The 15,241-nt window shown below is 38.5% G+C and overlaps 1 protein-coding gene across 1 annotated transcript in view; it reads right to left on the reverse strand.

Moving 5' to 3' along the window:
* COL6A3 (collagen type VI alpha 3 chain) overlaps nucleotides 1-15,241 on the reverse strand; it is a 170,998-nt gene that overhangs the window by 23,179 nt on the left and 132,578 nt on the right. The window contains exons 37-43 of the mRNA XM_068245332.1: nucleotides 14,578-14,674; nucleotides 13,480-14,178; nucleotides 12,017-12,119; nucleotides 8,832-8,920; nucleotides 5,897-6,187; nucleotides 3,080-3,325; nucleotides 678-848 (exon numbers count right to left, since the gene is read on the reverse strand). Of these exons, the coding sequence (XP_068101433.1) occupies nucleotides 678-848; nucleotides 3,080-3,325; nucleotides 5,897-6,187; nucleotides 8,832-8,920; nucleotides 12,017-12,119; nucleotides 13,480-14,178; nucleotides 14,578-14,674 (1,696 nt within the window). The remainder of the gene's footprint in view (nucleotides 1-677; nucleotides 849-3,079; nucleotides 3,326-5,896; nucleotides 6,188-8,831; nucleotides 8,921-12,016; nucleotides 12,120-13,479; nucleotides 14,179-14,577; nucleotides 14,675-15,241) is intronic.

Consider the following 15,241-nt stretch of genomic DNA (forward strand, 5'->3'; position numbering starts at 1 on the left):
CATAGGCTTGTTGTTGCTGAGTAAAAGTGGACAATCACTGAGGGTAATCATAAAGATCTATTATACTGTATTTATATATGGAGCCTGCTGTAATGCAGCACTGCCATTTCATGGATTGGTGCCTACAGATTTGCTATAATGCATACCTGAAAATAAAAAGAATAAGTACAAACCCCTTTAAAAAGTATCATAAGCTACAAGCACATACTAGTTACCAGCTGCATTGACATTACTTTGTCCTGAAAATTCATAGCCTTCCAAATTAGTGTTGTTTTTTTCCTTTTAGAGTAAAGAGGAAGTGATCTGTTCTTGAAGGCAAGGTTTAGTCAACGCTGTAACAAACACAACTTGGAGGTCCAAGCATGACAATAGATTACTTGGTAAATTAATGCAGCCTTGAGCTTTGAGGCAATTCAAAGTTATGATGTCAAGCTAGCTCTTGTCCTGTTAATAAAGATAACTGATGATCGGATTATTCAAAAGAATGCCTTTCATGCTTCCATGCAGAAGAAACAGGATTACTAAGAAGGAAAGAAAGACTGCATCCATAAGGTCATCCGTATCTGCAGCAAAAGCTAAAGTCTGTAGGAGAGAAAGTTAGTTATTTTCAGGAATAAAAATCATTATTTTGATAGAAGAGTAAGTGGTAGAAGGTGTTCCCTGGGTCTGATACTTACACGTCTTTTGACACCTACTGATGCATTCAGCTTCTGTGTCAAATCTATTGGCATTGCCACCACACCCACCATACCAAACCTGGGTGCAAATCTTGTTTGTCTTGTCAAAGTACCACTTAACCTCATTCTCCTTGCACTGGGTGCCCATGTCCAGATCTAGCTCGCAAGGATCTGTTAAAGTGGAATTTCAGAGAGTACGTAGAGTTACAAGGTGAACACGTGGACATTGGCCATACTTAAAGGCTGACATGGGACTTTGATCCTCTTAATGTTAGAGGGGAAAATGAACAATATTGGGTTTCTGGACTGCCTACTAGTCAAGATATTGCAATTGCTCTGCAGCTAGTACTGCAACAAAAATTTCCATTATTATAAGTTTATGATAGCATCAGAATTGATTGAGGTTAATATAGTCTAACCTCTTTTACAAACTGATGTAGACAGTAACTACACTTTCACAACAAACAAGTTTATTTTTGTCAGGTCACCAAACTTGGATTTGGACCACTATAACCATCTATTTTCTATCCCCACTTCCATACCCACTTCCAACAAGCTATACATAATTGAAAGTGGAAGTGTGGGCAAATAATAAATGTCAGTTATTATATCTATGAGTTGTAGTTAGCTCTTACGCATGCCACTTGTGTCATACTTCTAGTGATTTGGAGAAAACTGGTTCATAATTCCATCCTCTGGGCTGGTAATGGGCACCTTCTCCTTTCAATATGACAACCAGTGGCATAGCAATAGGGAGTGCAGAGGTTGCTACCACACCAGGGTCCCTAGACCAGTGGAGCCCACCTTCGACCTCTAAATTAACTTTTCATTACTGCCATGCTGGTAATGATCACTCCTATATGTGCTTTAATTAGTGGTGACCATAAACCAACTGTTTTCTTTCCCTGTGTACAGTTGTCCATGGCAGGTTTTGGTACTTGATATCGATTGTTAAGAATAGAGTACTTGAGAGTGCCCAATGTAAAACCTGCATTGCTGCCCATGACAATATTAAAGTTAGCTGTGATAGTGCCCCCCTTACCCATAGCCTTTTTCTTCCCTAGCCATTGTAACACAACAACTTGACTCCTTTAAACCAGTGCAGGCTGATGATGAAGTAGTTGCCTACATCATCTCTGTGGCAAGGCAACATGGAGAGTTGTTTATATGGCAGAAATTGCACCAAAAAGGTACTTATTGTTAGCACTACATTTAGTTATACTGCCCACACTTCCACTTAAGTGAAAAAGTAAAAATACATACTTTTATGACCAGCCATTCCTTGCAGAAAAATGACAAACAGAACTTAAATGTTAGCAATAGGAAACTGATATTTATATATATATATATATATATATATATATATACATATATATATATATATATATATACTGTGTGTATCTCTGAGGTACAAAGGGGGAAAGGGTGGCAGAGGCGATACAGATGGACACAGTGGAGGCAGAGGAACACAGTGGAGACAGAGGTGGCACATCGTGTGGGGCAGAGGTGGCACCGAGGGGTACACTGAACAGAGGTGACACAGAGAGGTACACTGGAGTCACTGGGGACACGGAGGAGGTACAGGGGACAGAGATGGCACAGGGTTCTGATTTAACAACCGATTTTGTTTAAGAACGAAGATTCAAATCTTTGAAGTGGAGAATTAGCAATAAAGAAATGTTAATGAGATTTTCGATGCACAGTGGCCTTCACAGCAGTATGGCTGAGTGAGATGTAGTGCCCAAGCAACATGCATAGCATGGATACAATCTGACCCTTTGAATATGATGAGTTGTTCACAGGTATTTAACAAGCAAGCTTCAGTCTTGAGAACTCAGTGTGTTTGTAAGGACAAATCATATCAATTATTATATACACTTGGGTCAGTTTTTAAATCATATTTGAAATGTTTGGAGAAGGATGTTGAATTGTAATTTACACAGCATCAAGAGAAGGAATACAACTGCAAATATTACCATTGTTAGGTTTCCACACAAAAAATGTGATTGAAGTGATAAAGCAAGATTTTGGTGTGTAGACTTAAACCATTCATACATCATTTTGGTTCTGATTTAGTCACCTTTAAAGCTGCTAGTGAGTGATTGGATGGGCAAGCATCATATTCTTCAAGATTCATTTTAAATAATTTTCATTTTCAACTTCAATATGCCTCTATGAAGCCATTTTTTCCACAGGCCTAATTATCTTCATATTACCAGTATTTATCTAATATACCAAAATATTGACAATATGTCCTTAGAAAAGACATAATTATATTAATTGGGCCCTGAGGTCTCCTATATGGCTTGAATTGTTATTAGTTATTCTTCTCCAACCAGTGGGTCTAGCTGAACTACTAGCAGAAGATCCAAATCTATCTTAGGTCTTCATCAAACACTTACCTATGTCAGGACTGTCCAATGGTTCTGTGGTCATAACTGTCTCGGAGCTCACCGCAACCTCTGGCACAATCACCTCTGGCACTACAGCCTCAGGTTCGACAACCTCGGACACGATAACATCAGGCTCGACAACCTCAGGCACGACAACCTCAGGCACGACAACCTCAGGCACGACAACCTCAGGCACGACAACCTTAGGTATGATGACCTCTGGAATGGCAACCTCTGCCTTGGGCTGAGATATACCTGAAAGAAGAACAATGACTGTATTAGTATTTTTAAATTCTTTTTAATGTTTTTTTTTTATCTCGATAGAGAAGACAGAATGGTTTTTTTTTCAGGGGGGTGGGAAGCATGTGCCGGAAGTCAGCTGATTCAGGGTCTTCAACGAAACCTTTTGGGGAGAAGTTACGGAAATTATAACTTTCTCTTACAGATAGACCCCAGCATTTTTATTTTCAGGTTGTATATCCGCTTTAGAGTGGACCCAAGGTAAAAATAAAGTGATGAGATAACCAATTTTATTTATCCTCTTACTCCTAAAAAATATTTTTACTGTCTCTAATTAGTGGCAACCTATTAAGTGTCCTAGAGTTAGAAAATGTTCAAGAGTTCATGTAATGTATCTCTCCCTGCCCTCAGAAGTTGTATTCTGCCAGGAAAACTTTTATGGCTCTAATTTACTTATCATTGAGGATTTCTCGATTCCCAACAAGGTATCGACAAGACAGAAGCTGTCACTTCCACGCCTAGAAATTAACTCTTTCAGACAGCAAAATAAAACAAGTAAAACAGCCTGGCCATTAATATGTTTTGTACTGTACATACACATGTTTATCTCATCATGTCACATATCCCCTCAGGTAGACGTTTAACTAAAATGGTCTTGGTGGTTTTAGCTGTTACAGAACATGAAGCTTTTTTATGAACTGTACCACTGTAATGTGTACTGCTCTGTAATATATAAACATATATGAGATAATATAATAGAGATCATCCTTGTGAATGTAGCCTTGTGCTCTCTGAACATGATGTGACTGCTAAACAGCCAAGCCTAGATTTTAATGGTCAACATTTTTCTGCCAAATTGGAGGGAGCCATCATCTTGCATTTGGACCAAACAGCTGTATTCCACAGGCCCAGATATCCCAGCCAGTTACTGGCCAGTTTCCATCTGTACATTCTGTCATCTGCTACATCCTGAACAAGTAATCGTTGCCATGTTTGAGGCCCCTAAACACTGTTAACAGCAACCCTCATTATCAGTGAGCAGAGAGTCAAATCAGGAGGATATTTTCTAACCCAGATATAAAGTAGTAGTAACAAGGTGCACAGAATACGTACAAAGTTGGGTAAGTCATACTAACTAATTCGATTTTTAATTTTAACTAAAGAAAATTGGAATTATTGGGTTGCACCACCACAAGAGTTTTATATACAGTATACATGTTGAACTGTAAGAGAGCACAGAGAAACACCATTTTATCTAGTTATGTATTCAGCAAAAATATAATATGCATTTTTATATGCATTAGAAAAACCTGAACCTTTATCCTGTAATACTTTGCACAGCAGTATTCGTTAAGAGTGAGTGGCAGCATTGGCTGTGAATTACAAGGCCTTTACAGACCTACAGAAATAGTGGTCTGAAGCAATGGCGTAAGTAGACTTAGCAGGGCCCCCCTGCATTGCTGCTATAGTGGCACCTAGTTTCGAAACAACCTGCTTCAAGTCTGAAACAATCATTCTTGGTCATTTTGAGTGGCTGTTCCCCATACTCTTTTCTCTGTGTTATGTTCTATAAAGGGGGATTTGGGAACATGCTGAGGGGACCTGCACTGGTGAATAGTTTCCAGCATGTTTTATTACTAAAGAGTTTTTGGCAGATATTGTGGGACACTTTCACACTCTGCAAAAGGAGCCTGAAACAAAAATGTAAGTCGCACAACTGCAAGTAAGCAGAAGTGCACAATGGGGTCTTTCAATCTGAAAAACTCTATTCAGGTAATTCATATAATTTATATGAATCAACATGATTGCTTCATGAATTTTCCTTGTTCGATTTTAGGATTAGTTTGAGCTTTAAGACTATTATTTATGCAGGAAAAGAATCATCCTGCTTAAAGTGTACCTGAACTGACATGTGACACGATGATATGTACACGGCCATATAGTGTACTAGTCTATGTAAATGAGCAAGTTAGCCAAAGTTAAATTTAGCCACAGCTCTCCCGATGAGTAACCAAAAGTCAAAACACTTATTTTGGCTAAGGAAATGCTGCTGATAACAAGACAGAGCTGCAAAGTTCAAATAGCTGTTATTCCTTAGGTTTTGCAGCTGAATAAAGCAGATTTTACCTTACACTGACATGGCTTCAATTTAAAATCCAGTCTTAGAAATTCAGCCTAATTCAGCTTTAACTAAAAATACAAATTTGGCACTCCATTTAAGTTCTATTTACCTAATGTACTACGCAAAAAATTGATTATCTTATTCATTTATTTTAAGTTCAGGTTTGCTTTAGAACTAGTTTCCAGGTTTCATTCTACCACAGTTCAAACTTAAAGCTATAGGCTTGCTATAAACCAGCAGTTCTGGATGCTTGCTTGGCTTAACAAGGGCGGAAAGGGATAATTTGCATATTTAGTAGGTGTGCATTGTGGGTAACCACAAATGTTCATTTATAACTGAATTATTGCAAATTTCCTTCTGTTTTAAGAAGGCAATTACACCACAGTTCAAACAGTTCATTGCCTTATAAAGTTGTCAGTTAAATCACCTAACAACGAACAAGATTTCATAATGCAGAAACTTACTAGTCTTGAATGTGGCTTGGTAAGTGACTAGGCCACGACTCTTGTGCTGTCCTGTTATGGTGACTTGGTATATCTGTCCACTAGCCAGTCCTCCAATAAGTCTCTCTGTGCCTGTAACATTCTGCTTAAGAATTAGACTCTGGTCTGCTTGTGAGTTGACACTAAGTTCGTAGACATGAGGTTTCTGGGGATCAGTACTGGCCCAGCTCAGACGCACGCTGTTTTCTGTTATATCATATACTTGCAACTCAGTCCTGTGCATTGTTGTGGTTTCTGGAGTCAGGGTGACATCTAGAAAAAAAAACAGCAATAATATGAAAATGACCTTAAGGTCCCGTTCACACTGCACGCGTTTCCAGTCGCGTTTTGGAAACGCGTGCAGGTGGCCGACACGCACGACATCAGACATTGCATAGAGTGCAATGTCTGATGTTCACACTGCATGCGTTCCGGACCTGTGCGGTCCGGGAACGCATGCTGCATGCATTTTTTGTAAAAACGCGTGGCTGTCCCATTCACTTTCAGTGAATGGGATCAGCCACGCAACGCACAGAGACGCACATGACGTGCGTTCCTGTGCGTTGTGTTCTGAACGGAACGCGCCTGCGTTCCGTGATATGAACGGGGCCTAAATGGTCTTCAAGTTCTCCAGCAATAATACACCATGAAATCTCTTGTTAATAACAAACTCACAGCTCGTCCTACTACTACGATGTTTTTTAAGCTATAATTCTGCACTGCTAAGAGAAAGGGTAATATCTGTATACCCAAAAGCAAAAAAGAGGTGGCACATCACTGGCTGCAAAAGATGCTTGTATTGCGGAACATGTACACAGGTCCGCAATACAAGCATCTTTTGCAGCAAGTGGTGTGCCGCCTCCTTCGTGCTTTTGGTTGTACCTGGACCATTTGAGCAATCTGGCCAGTATACCTGGGTGCCTCCATGGAATTCCAGTTTGTATGCATAATATCTGTATACAGTAATTGGAGTTTCCATACAAAGTAAAAACATTTTTTTTAAATATTGTAGACATCAAACCAACAAACGTCGATTACGGTGATACCTTTAATGACTGACTGTACATGGTTTATTGCAAGCTTTCAATATGTTAAGTTTCTTCTTCAGGCATGATACAGAACTGGATCAGAACTGAAAGCTTGTACTGAACTATGTACAATTGGTCATTTACAGTATTACCGGAATCAACGTTTGTTGGTTTGATGTCTGCATTTCTGCTCCATGGCTAACACCGGATCATACTTCACTTACTTTGAAAATATTATGAATAATTATGATCAATTATGACACATTCGATAATTATGGTAATTAGTTTCATGCAAGTTATTATACATTTGTAGTGGCTGGATAGTGTACTGGTTAAGGGCTCTGCCTTGGACACAGGAGACCAGGGTTTAAATCTTGGCTGTTCCTGTTCCGTAAACCAGCACCTATTTAGCGAGGAGACCTTGGGCAAGACTCCTTAACACTGCTACTGCCTACAAAGGGTGCCCTAGTGGCTGCAGCTCAAGCTCTTTGAGTCCGCAAGGAGAAAAGCGCAATATAAATGTTATTTGTCTTGTCAAAAGAGTTAATACTATTATTATTATTATCTATCTAGCTATCTATCGATCTACGGATAAGCAAATACAATACATTATTCTGTATGTATTGGGATGCATCTGGAGTATGGAACAACTTTTTGTCCTTGGAACTTGCTTAACAATCAGATTTATTTTTATTTTATTTATTGTTTCTTTTTTATTTAAGGATAGTCATTCTTATAGTAGAATTTATTCTAGTGGAGGCTACACTAGAGAATGGGCTTCCTTCAGCCTTCCTGTCTTGGCCTTTTGGTTATTTTCTCCCATTCCATCTACCTGCCCTTCTCCACTTTATTTTATCATACAATATATATGATAATTATTAGTATATGAATATTATATTGATGTTTACCATCATTTTTTTGTAATATTTGAATGTATTTTGGTGTAGATCTACTATTCATTTTGAGTTCTATTTTCTGTTTGTATTGCCAAGTGCTATGGCCTCAGTAAAAACATAAGAACAGGTACTCACCACACTGTTCTGACCTCACTATGCACAAAGGTCACAATGGGTACTAAATTTTCATTGCACCAGTCAACTATGTTTTGAGAAGTATTTGAAGTTATTTTATGTGCACATCTGGTACACCAGCTGTGATGGACTGCATACGTTTAGTGTCTCTGTACAGAATTTATTTAGTAAAAACAAAAACATGTGAAAACTATAGATAGTTGGAGAGGACATTGCTGGGCAGATTTTGTGCTAAATTATTTTCAGAGGTCACACAACAGCTTTCAGCTTGAAATCAGTTTTACGGTAGTATTTTGGTTTTGCCATATTTTAGGAAAAACACATCTTGTCCCATGTTTTTTCCAATCTGTAAAACATGTACTAGACAAGGAAGTCTTACAGGGCATGACCTGATGCATGAGATCTAACACAGAGACCAAAACTGATATTAAAACCAAGCATTCAGGTCCACAGTTTTCATACTGCATTTAGATGATTACATTGCAAGAGATCCAACTAATGCATAATGAATCTGAAGTACGTTTCCAAGATTTCATTCGACATATTTAGTTAACCCTAACAGGGCTTTGGGGAGGGAAAATTCATTATGGGATCATTTTGCACAAACAAGTTTGAACAAGCATTGGACTTATGGATAGTTTTGGTGTTTGAATTCGAGACCACATGGTTCAGAACCCGAACACATGCATTCAGCACCATTTCAGCACCAAACAGCAGGACGATGTGATTAAATTCCTCTATCCATCTTTTCAGGTTCTGAACCACATGGTACAAAATTCAAACACCAACAGTACTCATGGATGATAATCTAGGTGATAATATATTGTAGAATGATACCGGTAATGTAGCTATTATTACCTATTGGGGCATTTGTGTTTCCATGCACTGTTATGACCTCAGGTTTTTGACTGGACGTTATCTCATCAGGTGCTACAGTATCTTCAGTCCTGCAGGGCATAAAACAGACAGAAATAGAGACTTCAAGAGAGACCAACCATAAGGAAAACTTACTAAGTCTATCACAAACTATAAAGTGTATTGACTTTCTTTTTTTGAAGCAACTCACATGTTCTGTAGGCCAGCTCAGGACCTGTCATGTAAGATGTAAGACTACAGTGTTCACACAGAATTCTAACTAAGGAATGTTCCCATTCATATCCTTGCATGTCGGAAAATTCCACTTTTGTCAAAAATTCTATATATAAACAAGTACCTGAGTAAAATGTTATTAAAGTGGTATTAAACTCTGACATAATATTAAATAAAAATGTGTTTTCCTACTTTTTATCACCCATACAGTTATCACATATGCTTTAAGTATTATTATTAATTTAGAAATGACAAGTTCCCAAAAATATAGTTTATTTGCTCTGAAAGCTGCCATTGCATTTTATTCATAACTGGTGTATTTACATTGTAATGTACCCAGTAATAATTTCTGAGCTGTTGTCTCTTTTCTGGACACAAATTCCTGCCAGGGAATGTTTACATTCTTCACTTGCTACAAATAAGTAAACAGAAGATAATGCTATCACCAGTTTGGATGTGGCTCTCACTGCAGGGAGCTTTCTATTGGAAAATTAGTCTTGTGTTTAACTGTATGAATGCTGCTCTGCTAAACAAAATTGTGGTAGTATATTATATGCTGTAACTAATCTTTAAGCGCAAAGAAGAAATGCTGGGTTTCATACCACTTTAAAAAAAAAAATTATTTACATTTATTTACAGATTGCTAAGAATTCAGAGTTCTTTGATAGTGAGCACAAACTTTACTTCTTTTAAGACATGGCAACAGAGCTCTGGTTTGTCTTAAAGCCCCCACCCTGCTGCATGAGTAGTTAGCTAAACAGAGCAGGAGCAAGTGTTGATCTGTTCTGACACTTGCACTCATCTATAGACTGTCAGCACAGTTTGACACACCTGACAATTTTTGTTAGAAACATCATGAAGCAACTGCTTTATATGAAATATTTTTGTGTATTCTTTCAGTACAGAGTGCTAAACTAAACAAACTGTGTTTTACCCCGCAAAAGTTGCATAATATATTATGGTAACCTCTCATTATGGTGCTGCCTCATCATATTGTTGTCCTTATTGTATATTTGTAGAGATCAGCAGAGCGTGCTGATGATACTGCTGTCACCTACACTTCTCCTGAATGCAGCACTCATATTTCAAGTCATGGCTTTCCTAATTCATAATGGTCATGATGCAAAACTGTCACATGTCGATCATAAGAGCAAACAAGAAAGAAGAAGCAGAGGGGTTAGAACCAAAAGCACAGGGGTGGAGAGAATTCAAACTACCAGGCAGGAGTGGACGTGTAGGTAACTTGGATTACTACACCACACAGCATGCTGATCTCTGCTGGAGGTCTAAGCCCTTGAGTCCACAGGTAAACACCTGGGACCATATGCTATTCACTTTTTCACCTGAGTTTTCTCCTAGGTGATATTTTTAAATAAAATGCCCTTTAAGCCATCAGAAAGCAAGAAAATACACAAAATAATTTTGAGACTACTTTTCACCTATTTTTTGGGTACCGTATATTCCGGCGTATAAGACGACTGGGTGTATAAGATGACCCCCCAACTTTTTCAGTTAAAATATAGAGTTTGTGATATACTCACCGTATAAGACTACCCCTCTTCCAACGTACACCAAATTTTAAAAAAATCATATACTGGTGCTGTACTGTATGTGGTACCCAGTATATAACAGTATATAGTCAATTGACTGGTTGGATTGGTGAACTCTCCCTCTCCCTAAGGTTGATTGGTCAGCTCTCCCTGTCTCCCTGTTTATCAGAGCAGTATGGAAGAATAGATCGGGCTGTGCCCATAAAATACTCCTCTTTCACCCCTCTGACCCACCCTTGTATCCTATTTACCTCCCTCTCTGCCTCTCAGAACTCACACATATGTGCACCTGCGCCGCTTCACTACAGTCCTCAGCAGCAAGATCTGAGAGACGGTAACAGGATAGGGGGTATCACCCAGCATCAATGATACCCGGCGTATAAGACAACCCCTGACTTTTCAGAAGATTTTCAATGGTTAAAAAGTAGTCTTATACGCAGGAATATACAGTACTTTTTTTAGTTGAAAAGTGCTGGAAATTTATTTTAAATCGAAGATGAAAAATTATCTCCTAGGAGAAAACTCGGGATAAAACGTTAACTGCATCTGAGCCCTGGTCTCCTGGAAAACTATATGGTAACATGTATACTTTAATGCATACTTTCAGCCATATATTCAACAACAGCTTGCTGATTACATTCCTGGCATAGGGTTACAGAAAGACTGCTTGGGGAGTGGCTGATAGTCAGTAACAGGGGCCGGGCCCACTGACACCTATACACACCAAAATTGATTCATGTCAATAGCATATTTTTAGCTTATGGCATGAATGCCTCCAATCAAACAGATACCGGTAGTTGATGGGGCTGCTACAAAGGGGGAAGAAAAAGGTTTAGACACATTGGAGCCCTATGTATGAAAAACATTGCAAGGTTTCAAGGTTCTTATTGTGTAAATTAATTTTTATTTCTTTAAAAGCAAGACCTATTACAAGACTGTGTTGCTTGGTGCTACCAGGCATTTAGGAATGGAAGAGTCTGAATTTGCAAGTATGTCTTTGCGTTATATGAAATAGTATTGATTTACTTCTCAGATTACAATAAAGTGTAATTTTGTATAATCTGAATGATAAGAACTCATTTTTTCCTGCTTGTTGATTGGATTAGTTACATGACCTTGATTTTAAATGACTACTTATTTTTTCCAGCAAATCTTCAAGTCTTAAAATTGCCACTAATAGCTAGTGACGGTCATTATTTGGTAAGGTGATAGATATGTAAGTCTCAGCTGATCAAACAAATCACATGCTTCTCTATGAGTTCTTCTCACTACTAATTCTGGGGTTATGTCTTGTCTATTTTTTTTTTTCAAATAGGACCTCCTTCTTATACTGCCTATATTAAATGTTACTAGTGGAGTTTACCTCTGTAGGCATAAAATGTAACAGAGATCAGCCTTACTCACACTTCATTGATGTCATCATTCGGTAAAGTACGTGGAGGCTGGTCATTCTGGAACCAATCACAGTGTTTCTGGATCTCAGGAGATAAATGGAATGCATTCTCACCTACAATACATGGAGGAAGGAGATAGAGTGTTATCAAAAGTCTCCATTAACTTTATTACTGCTGTGCAGTAATAGGAAGTCATTCAGATTTTCAGTTCCAGAGTTTCATTAAAGAAAAAGCAAGATTATATTAAAGAGGAACTGTAGTGAAAATAACAAATAAAATTGCTTATTTTTTCCAATATACCAATGATTTACATTCTGAAATGTATCCCAGGTGGCAACATCTTTAGTCCTTTTAGGTGCAGCTCTGCAAAATGCTTGTTACTGAGAATTTTTACATCAGTGGAACTAATGCTTGGTCTCCAAGAATGCTCTGGGATGAGAATTCTGCATAGCTAAACAGCCTAGGCTAAGCCTCACTGGGAGAGTGGGGATACATTCCACTATATAGCAATATATAGATATAGGAAGTGCTTCTGATGCTGAAACCATGAAAATTACCATAAAAGTGAGTATCCTGAATATTTCACTGCATTCTACAATAAGTCACTACAGTGCCTCTTTAGTATATTATTTCAGTGATATCAAAAATAGGCCTCCAGACAGATTTTCAGCACGTGCACTTTATCTTATGTCACGGTAAGCAGAAAGTATGCACTTACAAAGAGGTCAAAAGATTACATCCTGAAATCAACGTCTCTACTCTTGGGATACAGTTGGTTACTAATATTGAATAAGACACAATAACAATGTGCTTTACAGTAGAAATAAACTCAGTATCTCAGATCAAAAGTGTGTTAAGCTGCCTGATAAGTGCCACCCCTGACGCTCTTTTGAAACAGTTTATAATTAACTGTGGCTGCCTACTTTAACTTGTGCAGTAAATCATCATATCCACCCTCTAGATGAAGGTTTGGGCATATTACCTTCCCCAACTAACCCTTTCCTCTTGTTTAGAGAATAACAGGATTCTTAGCAGACCAAGTTGGGATTGACCTGTTTTCACTCTTGCATTGTGTGTAGTTAACATTCAGGTAATCTGTGTCTGTGAGTACCTCATCTCTTCTGTTATCCTTGACCATTCATTTTTAGGATACAACACCATATTGGTTCTAGGTTGTCTATATCCCCTTTCCTACTTTGATGTTTCTCCCCAAGGAAAGTTCCTTATCCTTTAAGATGGCACCAGAGATGGCTACCATGGAACTACAGCTCTGCATTTTCCACTTCAGTTATTGTATGTGTTTTGGTGTCACCACTGGATTATATGCTCTTTAAAGGACATCTACATTTTGAAAATGGTTTGTAATTTTCACCTTCAAAAATAGTGCCATACTACTTCTGTGAGTTGTGAATGATATATATCTACAAATGTGGATGTGTTATGTGTACAAATATTATTTTTGCTAGCACTTACTGCTAATAAATCCTGGTAGCTGAAGCCCAAATCTTAGTAAGTTTTCTTCATTTAGTTCTGATGCCTTTTCAGCCTTCTTGGAGAAAACATCATGAGGTTCACTTGACAATGCGTTCAGATGCCCAGTATTCACCTTCTTGCCTACACTTAAGATGACAAAGAAGAAACCTTTGCATTTGGCCTCAATTACAGTTTGACGCAGCTGTTTGAGTTCATGGGACTTCACATCTCCGGTCAAGATGAGGAAGATAACCTTTGTGGCTCTTGGGTTGAGAGCACTCTCAAATACATGTTCCACCACATACTTGATAGCATTATTCAGAGCTCTTGCTCCATATAACTGAGTCATTTTATTCAGGATAAATCCCTGCAGTTTTTCTTTCTCGGTATACTCAGTCAGTCCGACATCGACTCTCACAGGAGGGAAGCTAGAATTCTTCTCATGTTCATAGGGCGCCTGTTGGAGTACTGATATGCGTGCATGGTGGGAAGATGATTTAGGATCTGGACTAAGTTCCAACTGTCCAATCACATGGGAGACATATCTCTTTATCTCTGCAAACTGTCCTGCACTTGTGGAGTCTGAACTGTCCAGAAGGAAAGCTAGATCAATATCAACATCGTTGGCAGCTGAACGTCGGGCCCGGAGGTCTCCTCTTGGGGGGCTGACACCACATTCACCAGCAGGCTCACATATATCTACAGATAAGAACATAGGATGAAGAGACAGATTAAGTTTCAACATCATGTTGTCCCGGGAATGTAGAATGATGTCCGCCTTTTCTACAAACCCTACCCCTTTGTCCAAACACATGTCATTTAGTCAGCACAACATATTTAACCACCACATATTTTTTGGATGATGCATAGTGCATAATTTATGAATGAAACTTCTACTGGTTTGCACAGTCCACAAATTAGTGACCTACATAAAAAATATATTCTAGCTATGCAACATTTAAGCTGTAGAAAAACGTATAATATTCTGTGTTTTATCCAGAGCTTCTGACAGTCTTCCTGCCACTTGGCCACATAGCAAAACAGGAGCATTTAAACAATGTTTTGATGTTTTCAGACATTAGATGAGATTTAACTTACCTAGACATACGTGGCAGCTGAGAACTTTACGGATGGTTTCATTCAACTGTCCTCCAGCGCCAAGTACAATGGCCTGTCCCACTTCTGTGTTATTAATCTAAGAGATGCACATATACAAAATAGGAAAAAGTGTTAATTTAGAGGAATGGTAGATTAGCTATTCATGAGAATGGAATTGCTAATCAACTCAAGTTATTGTTACTTTTTTCAGAAAACTCAACAATCTTAACGTAAAAATGTTTACAATGTAAAATATCTGTAGCAAGATAACTAAGTCACTGTTATATGCATTTTGATCACATGGCCAAAGCTGCTATGTTGAGGGAGTTTCGGATTCTTAGGGTTGTGCTACCCCTGCTTAGTGTTGGGCGAACACCTGGATGTTCGGGTTCGCGAACGTTCGCCGAACATGGTCGCGATGTTCGGGTGTTCGCGCCGAACTCCGAACATAATGGAAGTCAATGGGGACCCGAACTTTCGTGCTTTGTAAAGCCTCCTTACATGCTACATACCCCAAATTTACAGGGTATGTGCACCTTGGGAGTGGGTACAAGAGGAAAATTTTTTTAGCAAAAAGAGCTTATAGTTTTTGAGAAAATCGATTTTAAAGTTTCAAAGGGAAAACTGTCTTTTAAATGCGGGAAATGTCTGTTTTCTTTGCACA

The sequence above is a fragment of the Hyperolius riggenbachi genome, chromosome 7 (genome assembly GCF_040937935.1).
Source record: "Hyperolius riggenbachi isolate aHypRig1 chromosome 7, aHypRig1.pri, whole genome shotgun sequence".
Taxonomy (NCBI): Eukaryota; Metazoa; Chordata; class Amphibia; order Anura; family Hyperoliidae; genus Hyperolius; species Hyperolius riggenbachi.